General features: G+C 38.3%; 2 protein-coding genes across 5 annotated transcripts in view; both read right to left on the bottom strand.

The window, feature by feature from the left end:
- Nucleotides 1-10,123, bottom strand: part of LOC115435362 (F-actin-uncapping protein LRRC16A-like) — a 91,558-nt gene extending 81,435 nt beyond the window's left edge. For all 4 annotated transcript variants that reach the window (XM_030157715.1, XM_030157717.1, XM_030157716.1 and 1 more), the window contains exons 1-2: nucleotides 9,702-10,123; nucleotides 2,784-2,881 (exon numbers count right to left, since the gene is read on the bottom strand). In XM_030157715.1, the coding sequence (XP_030013575.1) occupies nucleotides 2,784-2,881; nucleotides 9,702-9,741 (138 nt within the window). In that variant the 5' untranslated portion in view covers nucleotides 9,742-10,123. The remainder of the gene's footprint in view (nucleotides 1-2,783; nucleotides 2,882-9,701) is intronic.
- Nucleotides 10,124-11,370: 1,247 nt separating this feature from the next.
- Nucleotides 11,371-15,372, bottom strand: tnfrsf11b (tumor necrosis factor receptor superfamily, member 11b). Its single transcript, XM_030157141.1, has 5 exons — nucleotides 15,273-15,372; nucleotides 14,161-14,554; nucleotides 13,714-13,893; nucleotides 13,436-13,517; nucleotides 11,371-12,062 (listed from the first exon to the last, which is right to left on the bottom strand). Exons 1-5 carry the CDS (start codon nucleotides 15,273-15,275, stop codon nucleotides 11,834-11,836), a joined length of 888 nt encoding a protein of 295 aa, XP_030013001.1. The 5' UTR covers nucleotides 15,276-15,372; the 3' UTR covers nucleotides 11,371-11,833.
- Between the last annotated feature and the right edge of the window lie 488 nt (nucleotides 15,373-15,860).

The following is a 15,860-nucleotide window of genomic DNA, read 5'->3' as shown; positions in this document are numbered from 1 at the left end:
CTAATGATTACATAAGACAAAGTGGCATGGGCAATTTTCTTGCTCATCCTGTCACTTCCCACCTCCACCTGCTCCCAGACCATTCACCAGCTTACCACGTCTCTGCCATGTGTCCTTAAATGACTTTATTTAAAGCCCTGTAATATAGTTATAAATGTGCACACATCAAAACTTCAAAGAAAGTTGTCATTTTAGTCAGGGCCAGGTTGATAGTTCTGTTAATAAGTGACGCTATTACACCCTGAAGGGGATAACATGACTACACAGGCCTGTTCACAAAGCCTTTAAAACTTCCTCTTCATCCTAATTTCCACCCTGAGCTGTGACACTAAAAGCTTCTCGCTCCACTGAGAACTGCATAACTAACAGGCATCTGCATTTTCCACCCAGTCACACATCTCAAACATTCTGCAGACACATTCACAGCCAATCAAAGGTTTGTGATTTAACCATTAAATTTTACTTACTCTGTTCAGACAGTGATTTACTACAGGTGCTGTTCCGTCTTAACTATCTTTAGCCTCTCAGCCTTGAAAAAGTCGATGTGCATTTTTAATGACTCGACAGGTATGAATTATTTAACATTCAGTGGATTTACCGTTAATAGTCTGAGCTGCTATTTCTGCTGATGAAACTAGTCAGAGGTGGGATTTGATAAATGTATCAATAACCTCAGTCTGGGGTCACAGTGATTTCATTTCTGTACAGCTTCTGGCATATACTCAGACTAAATAAAGACCTGTGAAACAACTACAGTAGTGGAAAAAAGTTTTCGGACACCCTTAACATTTTACATAATCTCAAATATTACCATGAAATATTTGAGGAAAAATGTTTTTTTTGTGCGTTTTAAAAGATGTGACTGCATCAGACCGACACAAACAAATGAAAATTATTTTTTTGTTTATCGTTAACAAGCAAAAAAAAAATACAAGTGATGCCAGGCACAACAAACCCCGCCCCTCACACGTACTGTAGCTTATTTTGGCATCAATCCAGCTGATGTCATCATGTGTATGCATGTGCTGATGTCAGCATATCAATTGTCTCTATATATGTGGCAAGATTGAAGTAAATTGAAACAAATTTGATGTTTTTATAGACATTTGAAATTTCGCCCATTACAAGTAAATGGGGGAAAAAAATATTTTAAAAATTCATAAAAAGTTTTCACTCTGACCTACTTTTCCCAAAATGTAATCAGATCTTTTCTGGGTCACTGGAAGTCTATAAACCCAATTTGGTATGAATTCAATCAATAGTTTTGCTGCTATAGACATTTGAAATTTTGCCCATTATAAGTAAATGGGGAAAAAAAGATTTTAAAAAATCATAAAAAATTTTAACTTTGACCTACTTTTCCCAAAATGTAATCTGATCTATTCTGGGTCACTGGCAATCTATGAACCCAATTTGGTATGAATTCAATCTATAGTTTTGCTGCTAGAGTGTTATCAAACAAACAGAAAACAATACCCCTTGCCTCCCCTTCGGGGGGGGCAGGGATAAATTTAACAAAATTACATTTTCGACAGTTTCAGCATGTCATGTTCTGGATGTCTTTCAAGGGGCATTATCTTAATGAAACATCCAGTTTTGACCTTGATGGAATGCTGCATGTGCAGAAGTAAGCATGTGGGTTTAATAAATGGAACAATACTTGGCAGAGTTCAGTGACTTAGTGATTCTTAATGCAATATACCACAAATACATGAGATGTATGAAAACTTTTTTTCTACTGCTGTTAATGCTTACATGTTTTCGGCAACAAATAAATCTGTTTATCAGCCTGCAATAAATTTGTCACTATTCTGCTGTTGGGGAATACCCTGTGGTGCTTCTTCCAGGACATTTTTATAAAATGGCAATATATTTTCCAGTACTGAAGTTTGAGCTACATTTGTATTGGTCGAAGACTTCCATAAAAGTACTATATATTGATAATTTATTAATCATTTATTTTGGTGTTGCCATATTGTTGCAGCTTTTGTTAGTTACAAGGAAATTGTATTATGAGTTGAGTTTTCTGGGTTTTGTTGCATAAGAACATAATTCTCTATTTAATATAATTAGTCCACTGAAGGACAGTTTTATTTCCAAGGCTAGACATTCTGAATTTTCAAATATTTTTTTTTCAAAACTTTTTGGAAATGGTACCATCCAGTGGAAGGTAGTTTGGTGGAGTCAGGAGGGGAGAAAAGTATTCTCCAGCAAAGAAGACTGGATTTTTTTTAACACTAGGAAAGATGTAAGCACTAATTTTTTTTTTTATGAGTAAGGGAGTGTTGGTGCCATTACAAGTCTTTTTTAGTTTTTTGTCTTATATGTATATCGTGTCATTGTCTCTTGTATGTTTTACTTTAATGGCAGAAAGAAAGAAAGAAAGAAAGAAAGAAAGAAAGAAAGAAAGAAAGAAAGAAAGAAAGAAAGAAAGAAAGAAAGAAAGAAAGATGTACTGCCCTATTTCAGTGTCAAGTTATTGCTGCTTCCCATGAAACTCCAAACCACAGTTGACCCAAATCCTCCTGAAACTCAGTAAGACAAAAGATGTTTTGTACAACCTGCAGAACTTGGATTTTCAACAACTGATTCCTGAAGTAATCTATCTGAGCTTAAAAAGCAGTCTGACAACACAACAGGGTGATGACATTTGGGAAAAGAATAAAAGAAAACCCTTCACATGCCAAAGACAGAAGGAAGATCTGGAAGTTGCCAAGTGAAAACTGTACAGTCTCATGATTATCTTTAATGAAGTGGGTTAGAAGCAGCAGTACTTGACTCACCAGGACTCTGTTCTCCGTCTTGTCTCCTTTTATCTCCAGTTTGACTCTCCTCCTCAGCGACAGCTTCACCTTCCTCCCCACTGCATCCCGCACACTCTCTGCTCAGAAATGAGGAGGAAAAGGCAAAAGGAGGGGTTTAGACTCTTCTTTCAAAGCAGGATAATAAAAAATAAACAAAACCCTGAAGTAGGAAAGATAAGAAAGCACTGGTTTGTCAGGTATCACAGAAGATATTCCTTTACTTTGTCTCCATTTCCCCTTGGAGCTCATCTAAATGAAAAGCTCGAGTTGAGTCAGAATTACATTTTCAAATCCAGTTCTACCAGAGGGAAAATAATTCTCATATCATCTTATTAGAAGATTAAAAATACAGAAAGGCGTATATATTTGATGAAAAATGTATCCTGTACACCAGAATGAGTGTAGAAAGGTGACTATCACCAACAAATGTGCACTGACACTAAAAAGTTACAATCAATTAAGCATTGTTCACTTTATTTCATTAGATTTTGAAATTTATTGTATTCACATATGAAAAAATTTTCTGGCTCCAGCACATTTCAGTGCAATGACGTTACATATTTACAACCCAGATCCATAAATAGTTGTAGCCACAAATAGATTTAAACACTAACACACATATATAGCCACACGCTGAGCGTTCTGCTGTTCAGATTGATTGTTCACACCTAGTAGAAACCTCCATAGACAGAGAACTGGCTTACAGAGCAGAACTGGGTCAGCCGCCTCTCCACGCTCCTCATTCACTCTCTACACAGCAGCTGATACTCTGAGTGCACATGTGCCTGAGACGGAGACAGATTGTGTGTGTGTGGTTGTGCATCTCTGCCAGCATGCATGTACCATTGCCCACAGGCTTCCTCAAGTCATCATTAGATCAAAGTGAAACAAATAACAGGGCAGAGTGTAACATTACTTATTTGCCAGACTTGAACTGATTGAGAAAAAAAAAGAAAAACACTGCGAATGTGCAGAACATCAACTGTTGCATTTCTAAAACTAGAAAAGCATATGGAGAGCGCAGACCTCCGCCAAGGCAGATCAGTGTGTCGTGTGCCCCCCCTCCCCCGATCCCCACCAAAACTGAATCATCTGTTCCTTGTGCCAGTATCAACATTTCCTGAAAATTTCATCAAAATCCTTCCATAACTTTTTGAGTTATCTTGCTAACAGACAGACAAACAAACAAAACTAGAAGCACTCGGAGAGCCTAGACCTCCGCCAAGGCAGATCAGTGCCCCGGATTTGGATGAAAATTTCAGGAAATGTTGATACTGGCACAAGGAACAAATGATTAAATTTTGGTGGTGAACAGAGGTGGGGAGGCCACTGATCTGCCTTGGCGGAGGTCTGCGCTCTTCGAGTGCTTTTCTAGAAAAGACAATGCAGACCTCCGCCAAGGCAGATCAGTGGCCCCACCACCCCCAATCACCACCAAAATGTAATCATTTGTTCCTTGTGCCAGTATCAACATTTCCTGAAATTTTCATCCAAATCCGTCCGTAACTTTTTGAGTTATCTTGCACACAGACAGACAGACAGACAGACAGACAGACAGACCAACGCTGACAAAAACATAACCTCCTTGGCAGAGGTAAATCCCCCCCCGCCTCGATTACCACCAAAATGTAATCATTTGTGCCTTGTGCCAGTATCACATTTTCTGAAAATTTCATCAAAATTTGTCCATAACTTTTTATGGAGTTATCTTGCTAGCAGACAGACAGACAGACAAACAAACCCCGATGAAAACCTCTGTTCTTGGCGGAGGTAACTATATCTTACACAACCAAAATATCACAGAAAGGTCCAAAAAGCATTCCTAAAACATGAGAACTAATATGGCTGGGCACCTCTTGTGCTGGACACTAAATGCTTTTGGCAGAATCTTTCTTCATATATCATTTATACTCCTCCCCAGTGCTGCAGTAATTAGGTGGTGTTTCATTAAAACTGAGGCAGTGGTGGTGCTTTTACTGACCATCTACCCTGTGGAATCTGCACTATGGGTCTCACTAGGTTGAATTTCAGCTGGGATTCACACAGTGGGGTGAAATGGAAGACTTGTGACCTTGTAAAACTCAAACAAACAATTAAAATTAACAGCCCCATAAAGTGAGTTTTACATTTACTGACCTCTAAGCCAGTTGAGATGTGTTACAAACTCTCAGTTTCCAGTTTAGCCCATCCCAATAAGGTCTCATGATTTTCCTCTCATAATCCAGAAAGTAATTTAAAGGCAAAGTATGTAACATTACTGTTTTTGTTTGTAGACAGTGGTCTCCTATCCATTCAGCAAACAAGGGAACGAGAACAGTGGTCAAGCGAGCAATAGACTGAATGGAGAGAGTGAGTGACATAGCAAGAAAACAAGCTATGAAATACAAAAATCAAACTTAACTTCCTGATTCTGTCAGAGGGGTTAAATTCTAAAAACACAAATAAACACTCCCACACCTTCATAGGACTCTGTGGGAAAGTTGTAGAGGAAATACACAGCCAAAAGCACACGTTTCCTCATTTCTACTGTTAGTCATCTAAAAGGTTTGTGTGTTTATGTGCTTTGAGATTTGTTTCTCAGGCAGAACTGTGCAGTAAATAAAAACAGCACACAGAGAAGAGAGCAATAAAACCTGAGTCACTTTCTTTACACACTCTGTCTGTGCATGCTGTATGGAGGGTTCCTGCAGGTTTCTACAAGTTAAATTTAAGACTTTTTCAGACCTTCTTTAAGACTACTTAGAACAAAACTTAATGCCTATGTCATGGCCATAATGGCAAAAATTTGTGACTCCTAGAATTTAGGAACATTTATTTTACACCAACGCCTTGATTCCCACAGTTCCAGGTCATTTCTCACCAGGGGCTGCAAAGTTCACAATAATTAGTTCCTAATTTCAATATAAATTGTCAGGTTGGAACAGGTGGAACTGAGTAAACTAATGTTACTTTCTTGGCAGCTTGGACACATTTAAACACAACACAGCCGACAAGTTTATGGCAACATAACTTAAGACCTACCATCTCAAACTTAATACATTTTAAAGACTTTTTTAAGGTATTAAATGCAGATTTGGAAATTCAAGACTTTAAAGAGTTTTCAAAACCTCACAGGAACACTGTGTATGATGCTGTCAATGGTCACAAAACAGCAAAACAAGAGAAAAATATGGAAAAAATTTATATGTGCACTATCACTGCTACGAAAAGGACAGAGTTTACTTTAATATGAAATGCTGCTGCAAAATGGACAATCTATCCTTGATATATATATAGCAATTTTGTGTTTTGTGTAGGAATTTACGGTAGGTTGAAGGATGGGGTAAGGGGGTAGGAGATTATAAATTAAACTTCCTCCCACTCCTTTTCAAATACTGGACTTTCCTTTATATAATCCTTTTGTTGTTTGGTTTTAATGCAAATTCGCAATAAATAAATAAATACACAAAAATAGAAAATACAAGTACAGGGCAGTGTACTATTACACACTACCTGGCCAAACAAAGCCAGTGGTTTATTACTGCAGTGATGTTTCAACTGAAACAAGTTATTTAACCTTAAATGATACAGAGAGTAGCTTCTCAATTCTATAACCATCAGTTTGATAGAGAGCATAAAGACTGGACTGAGTTTCAATGGACAAAGGTCATGTGGTTTGATGAGTCCAGATTGACCTTGTTCCATAGGGATAGGCACATCAGGGTGATAGAAGAGGCAGATGAACTGATTACCCATCATGCCTAGTGCCTACAATACAGGCCTGTGGGGGCAGTTTTATGGTCTGGGGTCGCCTCAGTTGATCCGCACTAGATTTAGCAACGTTATGCATCCATAAAATAAAGGAAATACATGAGCTTATGTAGTGTTTTTTAAGGAAAATGATGCATACTTTGCCTTCAAGAACTCATTTAACAGCTCCTGATAAACTCTACTGATAAGCAATCACAAAATGAGGGAGAAGAACCCCAAGTTGTTCCCCTTTGTCAGCACTGCTTTCCTTTGTCTCACTGCAAAACTCAAAATCTTACCAAGTGTATTTTTTTCATTTCTAGTCAAAATATCTCATCACAACTAAAATAAGACATAATCACCTAAAGAGTAACTTGCAAGTGAGATATAAGAACTTATTTTCAGACAATAGATCTTGAAAATCGTATTTCAAGAAGTCTTACTAAGAATTTTCACGTGTTCCACTGGCAGATTTTTTTTTTTTTTGCTTAATTCTAGATTTTTTTTTTTTTTTTTTTTTTCTGCTTAATTCAGGCAAAAAAAAAAATCTGCCAATGGAACAAGTGAAAATTATCTTGGTAAGATTTTTTGAAATAAGATTTTCAAGATCTATTGTCTGAAAATAAGTTCTTATATCTCACTGAAAAGTTACTCTTTAGGCAATTATGTCTTATTTTAAGTGTGATGAGATATTTTGCCCAGAAATGATAAAAATACACTTGGTAAGGTTTTGATTTTTGCAGTACTTTTTTAAAAAAAATTATTTAATATAATATTATATCAATCTTTTTCTAAATGTTCTCCTAGCTTTTCTAAGCAGATCTCTTTTACAGACAGAACCCAGTTTACAGGCAGTAATAAACACCTACACTTTGCAGAGCATGTGCTGGGAACATTGTTAGCACACACACAGAACAATATTTCTATTCAGACTCTACAAGACTGCAACCCTGTTTTCTCTGCTTTGACACAGCATGACACCACTGACTGCCCCGAGCTGAAGCCGGATGGAGAAACATTACATAAAGTTTCAGTAACTTATGTTTTCAGCATAGTCAGCCACTCCAAAACTAATCATTTTTAAACTACTTGGAAGTATTTTCACAGGTGGTTCAGTCTTAATGATTATGCCGAATTTCCACGTGTAAGAGCATGATGCATGACGCTGAATCACCGGCACTGGGGAACATTTAAAACAATGGTTAGTTATGCTCATCCAGACAACATCATATGACATTACTTAAGGTATATGTTCACCGTTGAGTCATTTAGTCGACTAGAATCTATAGGAAAACAGACAAATGTGTTGATGTGTTTTAGGGGAGAAAAAAAACACAACATGTTTCATCTCAAGCAAATTAGAAACCATCCGTTATGAAAGTGTGATAAAGCATCTGGAAGCATTATTAATGAAAAGTACAATATTGGGGGGAAAAAAGAATGTATTTTAGTCTGTGACAGAGGAGGGCTGACCACATGAAAGATAATCCTATGCTACCCTGTCATAAGGAGGAAGAATTCCCACATCAAACTGACCAGACGAATATACTTCTGTCCTGCTTTGTCTTATTTGCTTCCTGTTACAAGCAACAGCAGGTCACCAACCAGAACATGAGTGGTCTGAAAGAACATAAGGGCATGTGAGAACAAGGGCGATACCGTAGACGCACTAACAGAGTAACTAACATACGTGGCTGGCAGACTGAAATATTCTGTGACTCAGCTGGTAAACGCATACTTGAACAAATGACCTCATGTTTCAGTGTCTGAATGAATAACCGTTAAGACACAGTCTCTGCTGAACAGGGCAAAGAAACAGGACGGACAGAAAAAGTTTGTCCAATATTGCACTCAGGTGTCAAAAACTGAGCTACTTTGCCAAACAAAGAGACCCTGAATTTGAGCCAAACAGGCTACAGGTATGTCCACAATGAGTACAAATAAGACCTGACAGACTATGACACAGGTGTCAAACATGCGGGCCGGGGGCCAAATCCAGCCCGCCAAAGGGTCAAATTTGGCCCGTGGGATGAATTGAAAATGAAAAAAATTACACTGAAGATATTAACAATCAATTATCTCAAAACCATTTTAATTCAGGTTCCACATACAGATCAATTAGATTTCAAGTGGATCAGAATCTAGAAATAATGACAACTGCAAATTTTCTTTGTAAAATTACATGAAAATGTTTACATTAACAAACTATCCTTTGACAAAAAAATTGAATAACCTGAACAAATACGAACAATCTGAAATGTCTTAAGAGAAGTAAGTGCAGTTTTACCAATATTATGCCTGTTACTAAATGTTTTGTGTAATTGTAACGTTTCACAAACTGAGGCAGAGTATTGTTAAAATCGCACTTGTTACTCTGAATACATTTCAAGTTGTTCATGTTATTCAGATTTCTAAGGAAACTTTGTAGATGTAAACATTATCATAACATAATTTTACTTTTTTCACCATTATGATTTTACTGGTCTGGCCCACTGGAGATCATATCAGGGTGAATGTGGCCCCTGAACTAAAATGAGTTTGACACCCCTGGACTCCTGGGCTATGAGAAGAGTTAAAAGTCCAGGCTGGAGATGTGAGAGTGGATCATGGTTACTGTGGGCCAATAATCCTCTGAGTTATGTGCACAAGGGGTATGACAGACTGACCACTCTGCTCTAAACTATTTGGCTTTTCTTCCTAATATAGACTCCAGTCTGTGTTACATTTACAGTGCAGGCACTTAGATCCAGAACATCAGTACTGCATGTGTAAACACCTTCAACATTACTGCTCCAACATTTACAGTACAAGTAATGGTGAAATGTACAGCCTGTTTTGTTTATGCTCTAGGCTATACAGTTCTGCTTGTTTTTTTTTTTTTTTATTCCTTCTCATGAGGCATATCTTGGAAAATGATACTATTATAGGAAGGTTGCATTCACACATACAAATCCTGCACACGCCTGGATACAATGCATTACTATTACTTGTCAGGCACATTGCGCATGGCTGGATTTTATGAATGGAATGTATTTCTTTGTATGAGAGTGCAGCAGGATGAGTATAGGAGCACATGCACACTCTGAGTTCATAGAAAGACTATGAGAAAGCGCATGATTGTTGCAGTGTGGACACATGGCCACAAAAACCTCCGCGTCTTGTTCTTACCAAGGAGCTCTTTTGGGACCTCTGACACTTCCTCGGTCATTTTTGCTGCAGGTTAAATCCAAAAAAAACAACAGGATTGGGTCGAGTCAACACACCGAGGAGGCTCAGATAATGAGAGGGTGAGGAAAGTGTCAGGTGGTGGTGGTGGTGGTGGTGCCGCCGCCGGTGCGTCTCTCTCCCGGTTACATGCTCCTCTCCTCCTCTCGCGGTGTCCGGACAATGTAGCCTCGTGAACGTGTGCGCATCTCTTTTCAATCCAAGTAAACGCAGAGGTGTCGGAAGGTTCCAGTTGGATTTTTTTTTAAAAAGAAAGGAGGAAGAAAATAAACCCTAGTGCCTCCTTAAAATCATCTTGAAAGCCAGTACGCACGGAGCTCCAGAACGCATGAAAAGACCACCGCTCTGGAACATCCTCCCCTGGCCCTGGCCCTCGCGTAAAGCTGTCGGTAATCCAGTGCCAGCCAATAGTGGAGACCAGGGCCCCTCCCCGCTCCGTGATGCGACAGCCGGGGAGCCGATGCGATGCCGGGGCGGTGTGGCGTGGCAGGGAGGGGAGGGGAGGGGAGGGGAGGGGAGGAGGAGGTGGTGGGGCTGCTGGTGTCAGACTGATATTAATGAGCAGGCTCCAACATAGAGGTTCCCAAGCAAAAGGAACAGGGGCCCTCTAGTGGCTCTGGGGGGACTCCACAGGGGTCATTTCCACACTCCACCATTTATATTGTAGACAGTAACCAGAGGAAAAGCCTGGAGGGGAACTGAAATTTATTACAGTCACTATTCCCAAAACATTCCCCATAACATTAATGTAGTCTATAAAATCATAACTAATAAATGAATATACATAAATACAGTAAAAAGACATAATATATGTAATGCACAAAGGCTACAGGGAATTTGGATGTGCACTGGGAAAGACTGGGAAATAAAGATATCTGTTTGTAAATGAAAAAAACCAAAAACAAACTTCAAAACATTGTAAAATTTAAGATAAATTAAAATGTTCTCTCACATTTCTGGACTCCAGAGAACAAATAATAACATGGTAACGATTTCCCAATCTGCCTCCTCTTTATTAACAGTTATTTATTCTGTGAAGTTATTGCTCTGTGTATTGTATTATATTATATTATGATACATATGGCTATTGTTTTGCACTTTATCTTCTCTAAAGTCTGTGATTCTGAAAGACGTTAACAGTATAGCCAGTGTAGAATAGAATAGAATAGAATAGAATAGAATAGAATAGAATAGAATAGAATAGAATTCAAGTTCATTTTTTATGTAGTGTCAAACATAACAGGCCTACATGATTATCTCAATGTATTTTATAAACCTATGGCAACAATGGGGAGGAAAAAAGCTTCCTTTAGACTAGACTAGAATAGACTAGACTAGAATAGAATAGAATAGAATAGAATAGAATAGAATAGAATTCAACTTCATTTTTTTGTACAGTACCAAATATAACAGGCCTACATGATTATCTCAAAGTACTTTATAAACCTAAGGCAAGAAAGGGAAGGAAAAAAGCTTCCTTTAGAATCGAATAGAATAGAATAGAATAGAATAGAATAGAATAGAATAGAATAGAATAGAATAGAATAGAATCGCAGACCGTTTTAAATGATGTCGATGAGTTTTTGTCTTAAAAGAACGAGAGGGACATCTTGTGGTCATTTTGTCACATTGCAGCCACTATCTTTTATTTGTGATGGATATTTTACAGACATTTTACAGCCTATTAAATTACAAAATGTACCTTAGTTGCACCCAGAAATAACGGATTTAAATTTAACACACCATTTTATAAGTTAATACATTTCACTGTCGGAACTATGATATTTCACATATGCATTTTCTTTATAACAGTCTGATCAAAAGACTACATAAACTTTACATCCCTGAGGTAAATACTTTGTACAACTAAGCATCGACAAAAACATTTGTTCAACACGTCCTGCTCAGTTTTATACACAATAAAGAAGCGACTAAACATAACTGTGGATGTTTTTTAATGAAATACAACCTGAGGTCTGTTTATTTTCTCCCAGATAATAAAACATCTACATAAATCCAGAGGTAGAATATTGTTTTCCTACGTATACTATGGATTTAAAAGTATTTCGATGGTATCATTGTGTGAAGTTACAACTTGGAGATTGTTCCTTGATCTCCTTGAGTCTGGTCTCCACCTTGTCTGCCAGAGAGTTGAGCTGTGAACTCCTCAGCATCTCCGGTAGTTGTGGGAGCCACTCCGGAGTCTTGGCCAGACCTTCTATGATCTGATCCAGGAGAGGACCTCTCTGGCTGGGAAGAGCCATCCGGCTTACGCGCCTCTCAGTCCCAGACTTCGTGATGTACCTAATGGGAGGAAAAAAGAGTTCATATGTGTCCTGCTTTTAATGATGATACAAGTTTAGTGAGCAGGGATGTGCATGGGATTATAGAGGGGCAGGGGCTCAAAGTCACAAAAGGGCAGTATGTGTGCACCAAATTTTTTTCAGGCCTTAATAACACAATATGTGGCTTAATGTAAAATTAATAAAGTAGCCATAGATAACAACAACAACATAGCTGTGTATATTGTGTAGCTGTGAGTGATGCAATTGCTGTTTCTCTTGTGTCATCAAAGTATTGTCAAAATGTATCATAATACTGAGGTTTGGAGGAGATGCGATTCAGCTGCAATTCTAAAAACCAATAAAACATTGGCTTACTATCAGGCTATATATTGTTGAAGATAAAGATTGTAACAAATGAACATTCAACTATGAAACATTGAACACTGACAAAAATATAGAAATAAATACTAGAAAAACAGTCCTGTTTAGTCGGTAGTTCAGCCTGCATACCTAAAGGACTGTAGTCAACATGTTGATCTACATGATTTGTTGTTGATGTAGCATAGCTAACATAGTCTGAAACCTGAGATGAGCTACACAATAAACTACAACAAATGCCCGACTCCCCAAAACCGAGTCATAACTTCCAAACTGGTAAGCTAAGGCTAATATGATATTTTTCCCAAGGTCCACATTAATGCAGCTTTCACCTAAAAAAAAATAGTACAGGCTGCACATAAACCAGTCCTACTGTGACTGCTGTTGGAGTTTTCTGTTCCTACTGGAGAAACATTCACAGCAGCAAAGGCACAAGAAACTCAATATCTGGAAACAAATGTAAATTGTCAGTAAAATCAAGTGGAGTGAATGATTCCTCCTGTTTCTGCTGTGATTCAATACATTCAAGTCATTTTAGGGGGGGGCTTGATAAGCCACAAAGGTTGAAGTCAGTCCACTGTCCCTTCTCATCTGTGCAGGAACTACACAGTGGAGATGTGACCAAGGCTTGTACTACTCTCTCTCTCTCTCTCTCTCTCTCTCTCTCTCTCTCTCTCTCTCTCTCTCTCTCTCTCTCTCTCTCTCTCCGTACATGCATGAGCGTGCAGCATAGGGAAGCCCCGCCCCTCAGTCAGAGACAGCGGACAGAGAAGTGACATCAGACTCAACACACGTCCAATACCATGACGCACTATTACAAGGAAATGTGTACGGTAGATAACCGTGGCGTTTTCATACAGCCGTTTTCTTTTAAAAGTAAAAAGGGCAGGGGCTCAAGCCCCCTTTGGGCCCTAGTTATGCACGTGCCTGTTAGTGAGAGCAAAACGAGAACCTGGGAATTAAATGCGCATTGACGATGACAGTTTACAGGATATAGAACATATTTAGGCTCACCTGGCTGCAAATTTCCTCATCTTTCCCATGCGTGTCTTGTGCACACTCAACAGTCCTGAAAGGAATGCCTTATACGTCTCACCTAAGGAGGAACGGTGAAAAGGCACATTATTTTTCTTGGGGAAATCATTAAAGTATCCAGTTATTTCCCTCAAAGATTATACACACAGTAGTTTTTGTAAATAAATAAATACATTTTAAAAAAATGATGAAAGAAAGTGTAAAATGAGTGATGGAGTGGAGTTTGTATGAACCTGAGTACAGTCAAATACACTCACTTCCACTGGTAAGATCCTCACAGGAGCCACACACTGTGTCTTGGTAAATGGAGCCGGGGAGGAGCGCAGCCTTCCCATTTGCGCATTCTTGGTGTTTTACGCACGAATCCAAGGCTGAAGACGAGCTGGAGAAGTAGCCATCGGAGCACTCTTCACACACTGTGTTGGTGAGTGGTGTACCTAAAAAAAGAAAATGAAATATTTGAAGTTATTTGTATATTCTGAAGATGGAGTGCGTAGTTCTGTTGAGTTCTCGCGCGCTTCGTGGATTTCTGCGTTGACTGGTGCAGTGTTTATTATTATTATTATTATTATTATTATTATTATTATTATTATTATTATTATTGTTGTTGTTGTTGTTGTTGTTGTTGTTGTTGTTGTTGTTATATGATTATGAGTAATATCTGTAATGTTTGCGTAAAGAAAATCCATTTAATAAAATCTTACCTATGCTTTGGACTCCGTACCCTGGGCCACACTCAGAGTGTCTGGCACAGTAGTCACTGGTCAAATAGAAGCCCTGTTTGCACCGACAGACCCTGTTGCTTTTGTTTGTACACTCTGTCTCCACCTCCAGGTTCCCAAAGCAGAAGTTACCACAGTAGAGACACCTGGGCAGGTAGTTCCACAGCTCGGTGTAGTGGTCATCGCTGCACGCCTCGCACTGAGTGGTCGTGGACGCGGTGCAATGCGCGGTCATGTGCGTCCCCGGTGGACACATGGTGCAGTTGAGAGTCCGCCCTGTTACGGGGTCACGGTGTTTATATGTGGGCACGGGTTCCTCCGCCAAGGCAGCGTGGAGGAGAGCAGCAGAGAGTAGGAACAGAACCGACACAGACAGCTGTGGAGCAGATCAGGATAAGCAGAGTCAGAATTAAATTAACATTTAGTCATTTTAGGGTCATTATGTTTTTTATTTATGTGCTAAACTGACAAGGAATGAATATTTGATGTAAGTATTTTCATGTTTACATTTGACTGTGATGCCTCTGGAGCATCAGTAGCTCCATTTGTTCCATCTGATGTTGCTACTGCACAACTTTACAAACTGTGCAGATGCTCTTCAGTGAGTGCATTCAGCTTCCTTGTGATTCACTAAACACACTATCCACATACCAGAACACTACATTTTTAGTATCACCTGTTATCACATGTTTGTAGTCATTTGCAGCTCAATTTTCTCTTTAATACATGTTCAAATATATACTGTTAATGTAAAATGAATTGCTTCTAAGTTAAATGTTGGCATCACTTGAGGCAAATATAGGATACCTTAAAAGAACTTTCTGGTGAGATTTTAGATTGTTCATTAAGTTTAATTTAATCAAAAGCCACAATTATTACATCACTGACATTGAAGCAAAACTTTTCCCAACTCTTTTGTGAAAACTGATAAAATAAAATAAAATAAAATAAAACTATGACATTACGTTGTCTTAATAAAATCATTTTGATTATCTTTACCACACTTGATACTGATCCTATAATGTCCTCTATTTGTGCTGCATTTTGTGATTCTAAACCTGCACAGAGTTTAAATTCAGTTACAGATTACTTACCATAGTGGTGTGGATGTTGTCTTCTCTTTCACGGTTGATTTCACTGTAGAATCAGGTCCATTTTATACTCTAAAGTAAGGAACAACTGTTTGCGTAGGCGTTTCTCGTGGTTGGCTGATGATGAATAGTAAAAGGTCAATCAAACTTCCACAGAGAAGTCTGTTTTGACGTGATAAGTAAACACAATGATTAAATGGTTTAAAAAAAAAACAAAAAAAAACAAAGGAAGTATTAGGATGATATTACAGCAGTTAAGTCAGACTGACAGTTTCTGATACTAAGACATGAATATTTTCCTTCCTAAATGTCAGCTTGGAGGGCTAGGGAAACCAAAATCGGTACAAAATAAAGTCTGTAACAAATTTTCTCATATTTCACTTCATATGTTTCCTTCTGCTCATGAAATGTAATACAGTGTACCTCATTCAATATTTTAGTTATATAATGCTGAAAGGTGAAGTGAAGCTCTGTGGAGGTAAATTAATTCAAAATACAACAGCTACAAATGTGTGCAGTTTTGTGTTGTGTCCAGGTTGTGCTTTATGAAAGAATAAAAATTGCAAAAAAAAAAAGTTAAATATTGTGCAC

Source organism: Sphaeramia orbicularis, chromosome 16 (assembly GCF_902148855.1).
Source record: "Sphaeramia orbicularis chromosome 16, fSphaOr1.1, whole genome shotgun sequence".
Lineage (NCBI taxonomy): Eukaryota > Metazoa > Chordata > Actinopteri > Kurtiformes > Apogonidae > Sphaeramia > Sphaeramia orbicularis.
Note: the sequence above shows the minus strand (reverse complement) of the source record. Positions and strands in the feature narration are given on the sequence as shown.

Excerpts from the sequence above, each read along its gene's own strand:
- tnfrsf11b (XM_030157141.1), bottom strand. Across the intron at positions 13,894-14,160 it reads GTACGGAGTCCAAAGCATAG|GTACACCACTCACCAACACA; the intron begins GTAAGATTTTAT and ends TTCTTTTTTTAG. Across the intron at positions 13,518-13,713 it reads TGAGGATCTTACCAGTGGAA|GTGAGACGTATAAGGCATTC; the intron begins GTGAGTGTATTT and ends GTTCCTCCTTAG.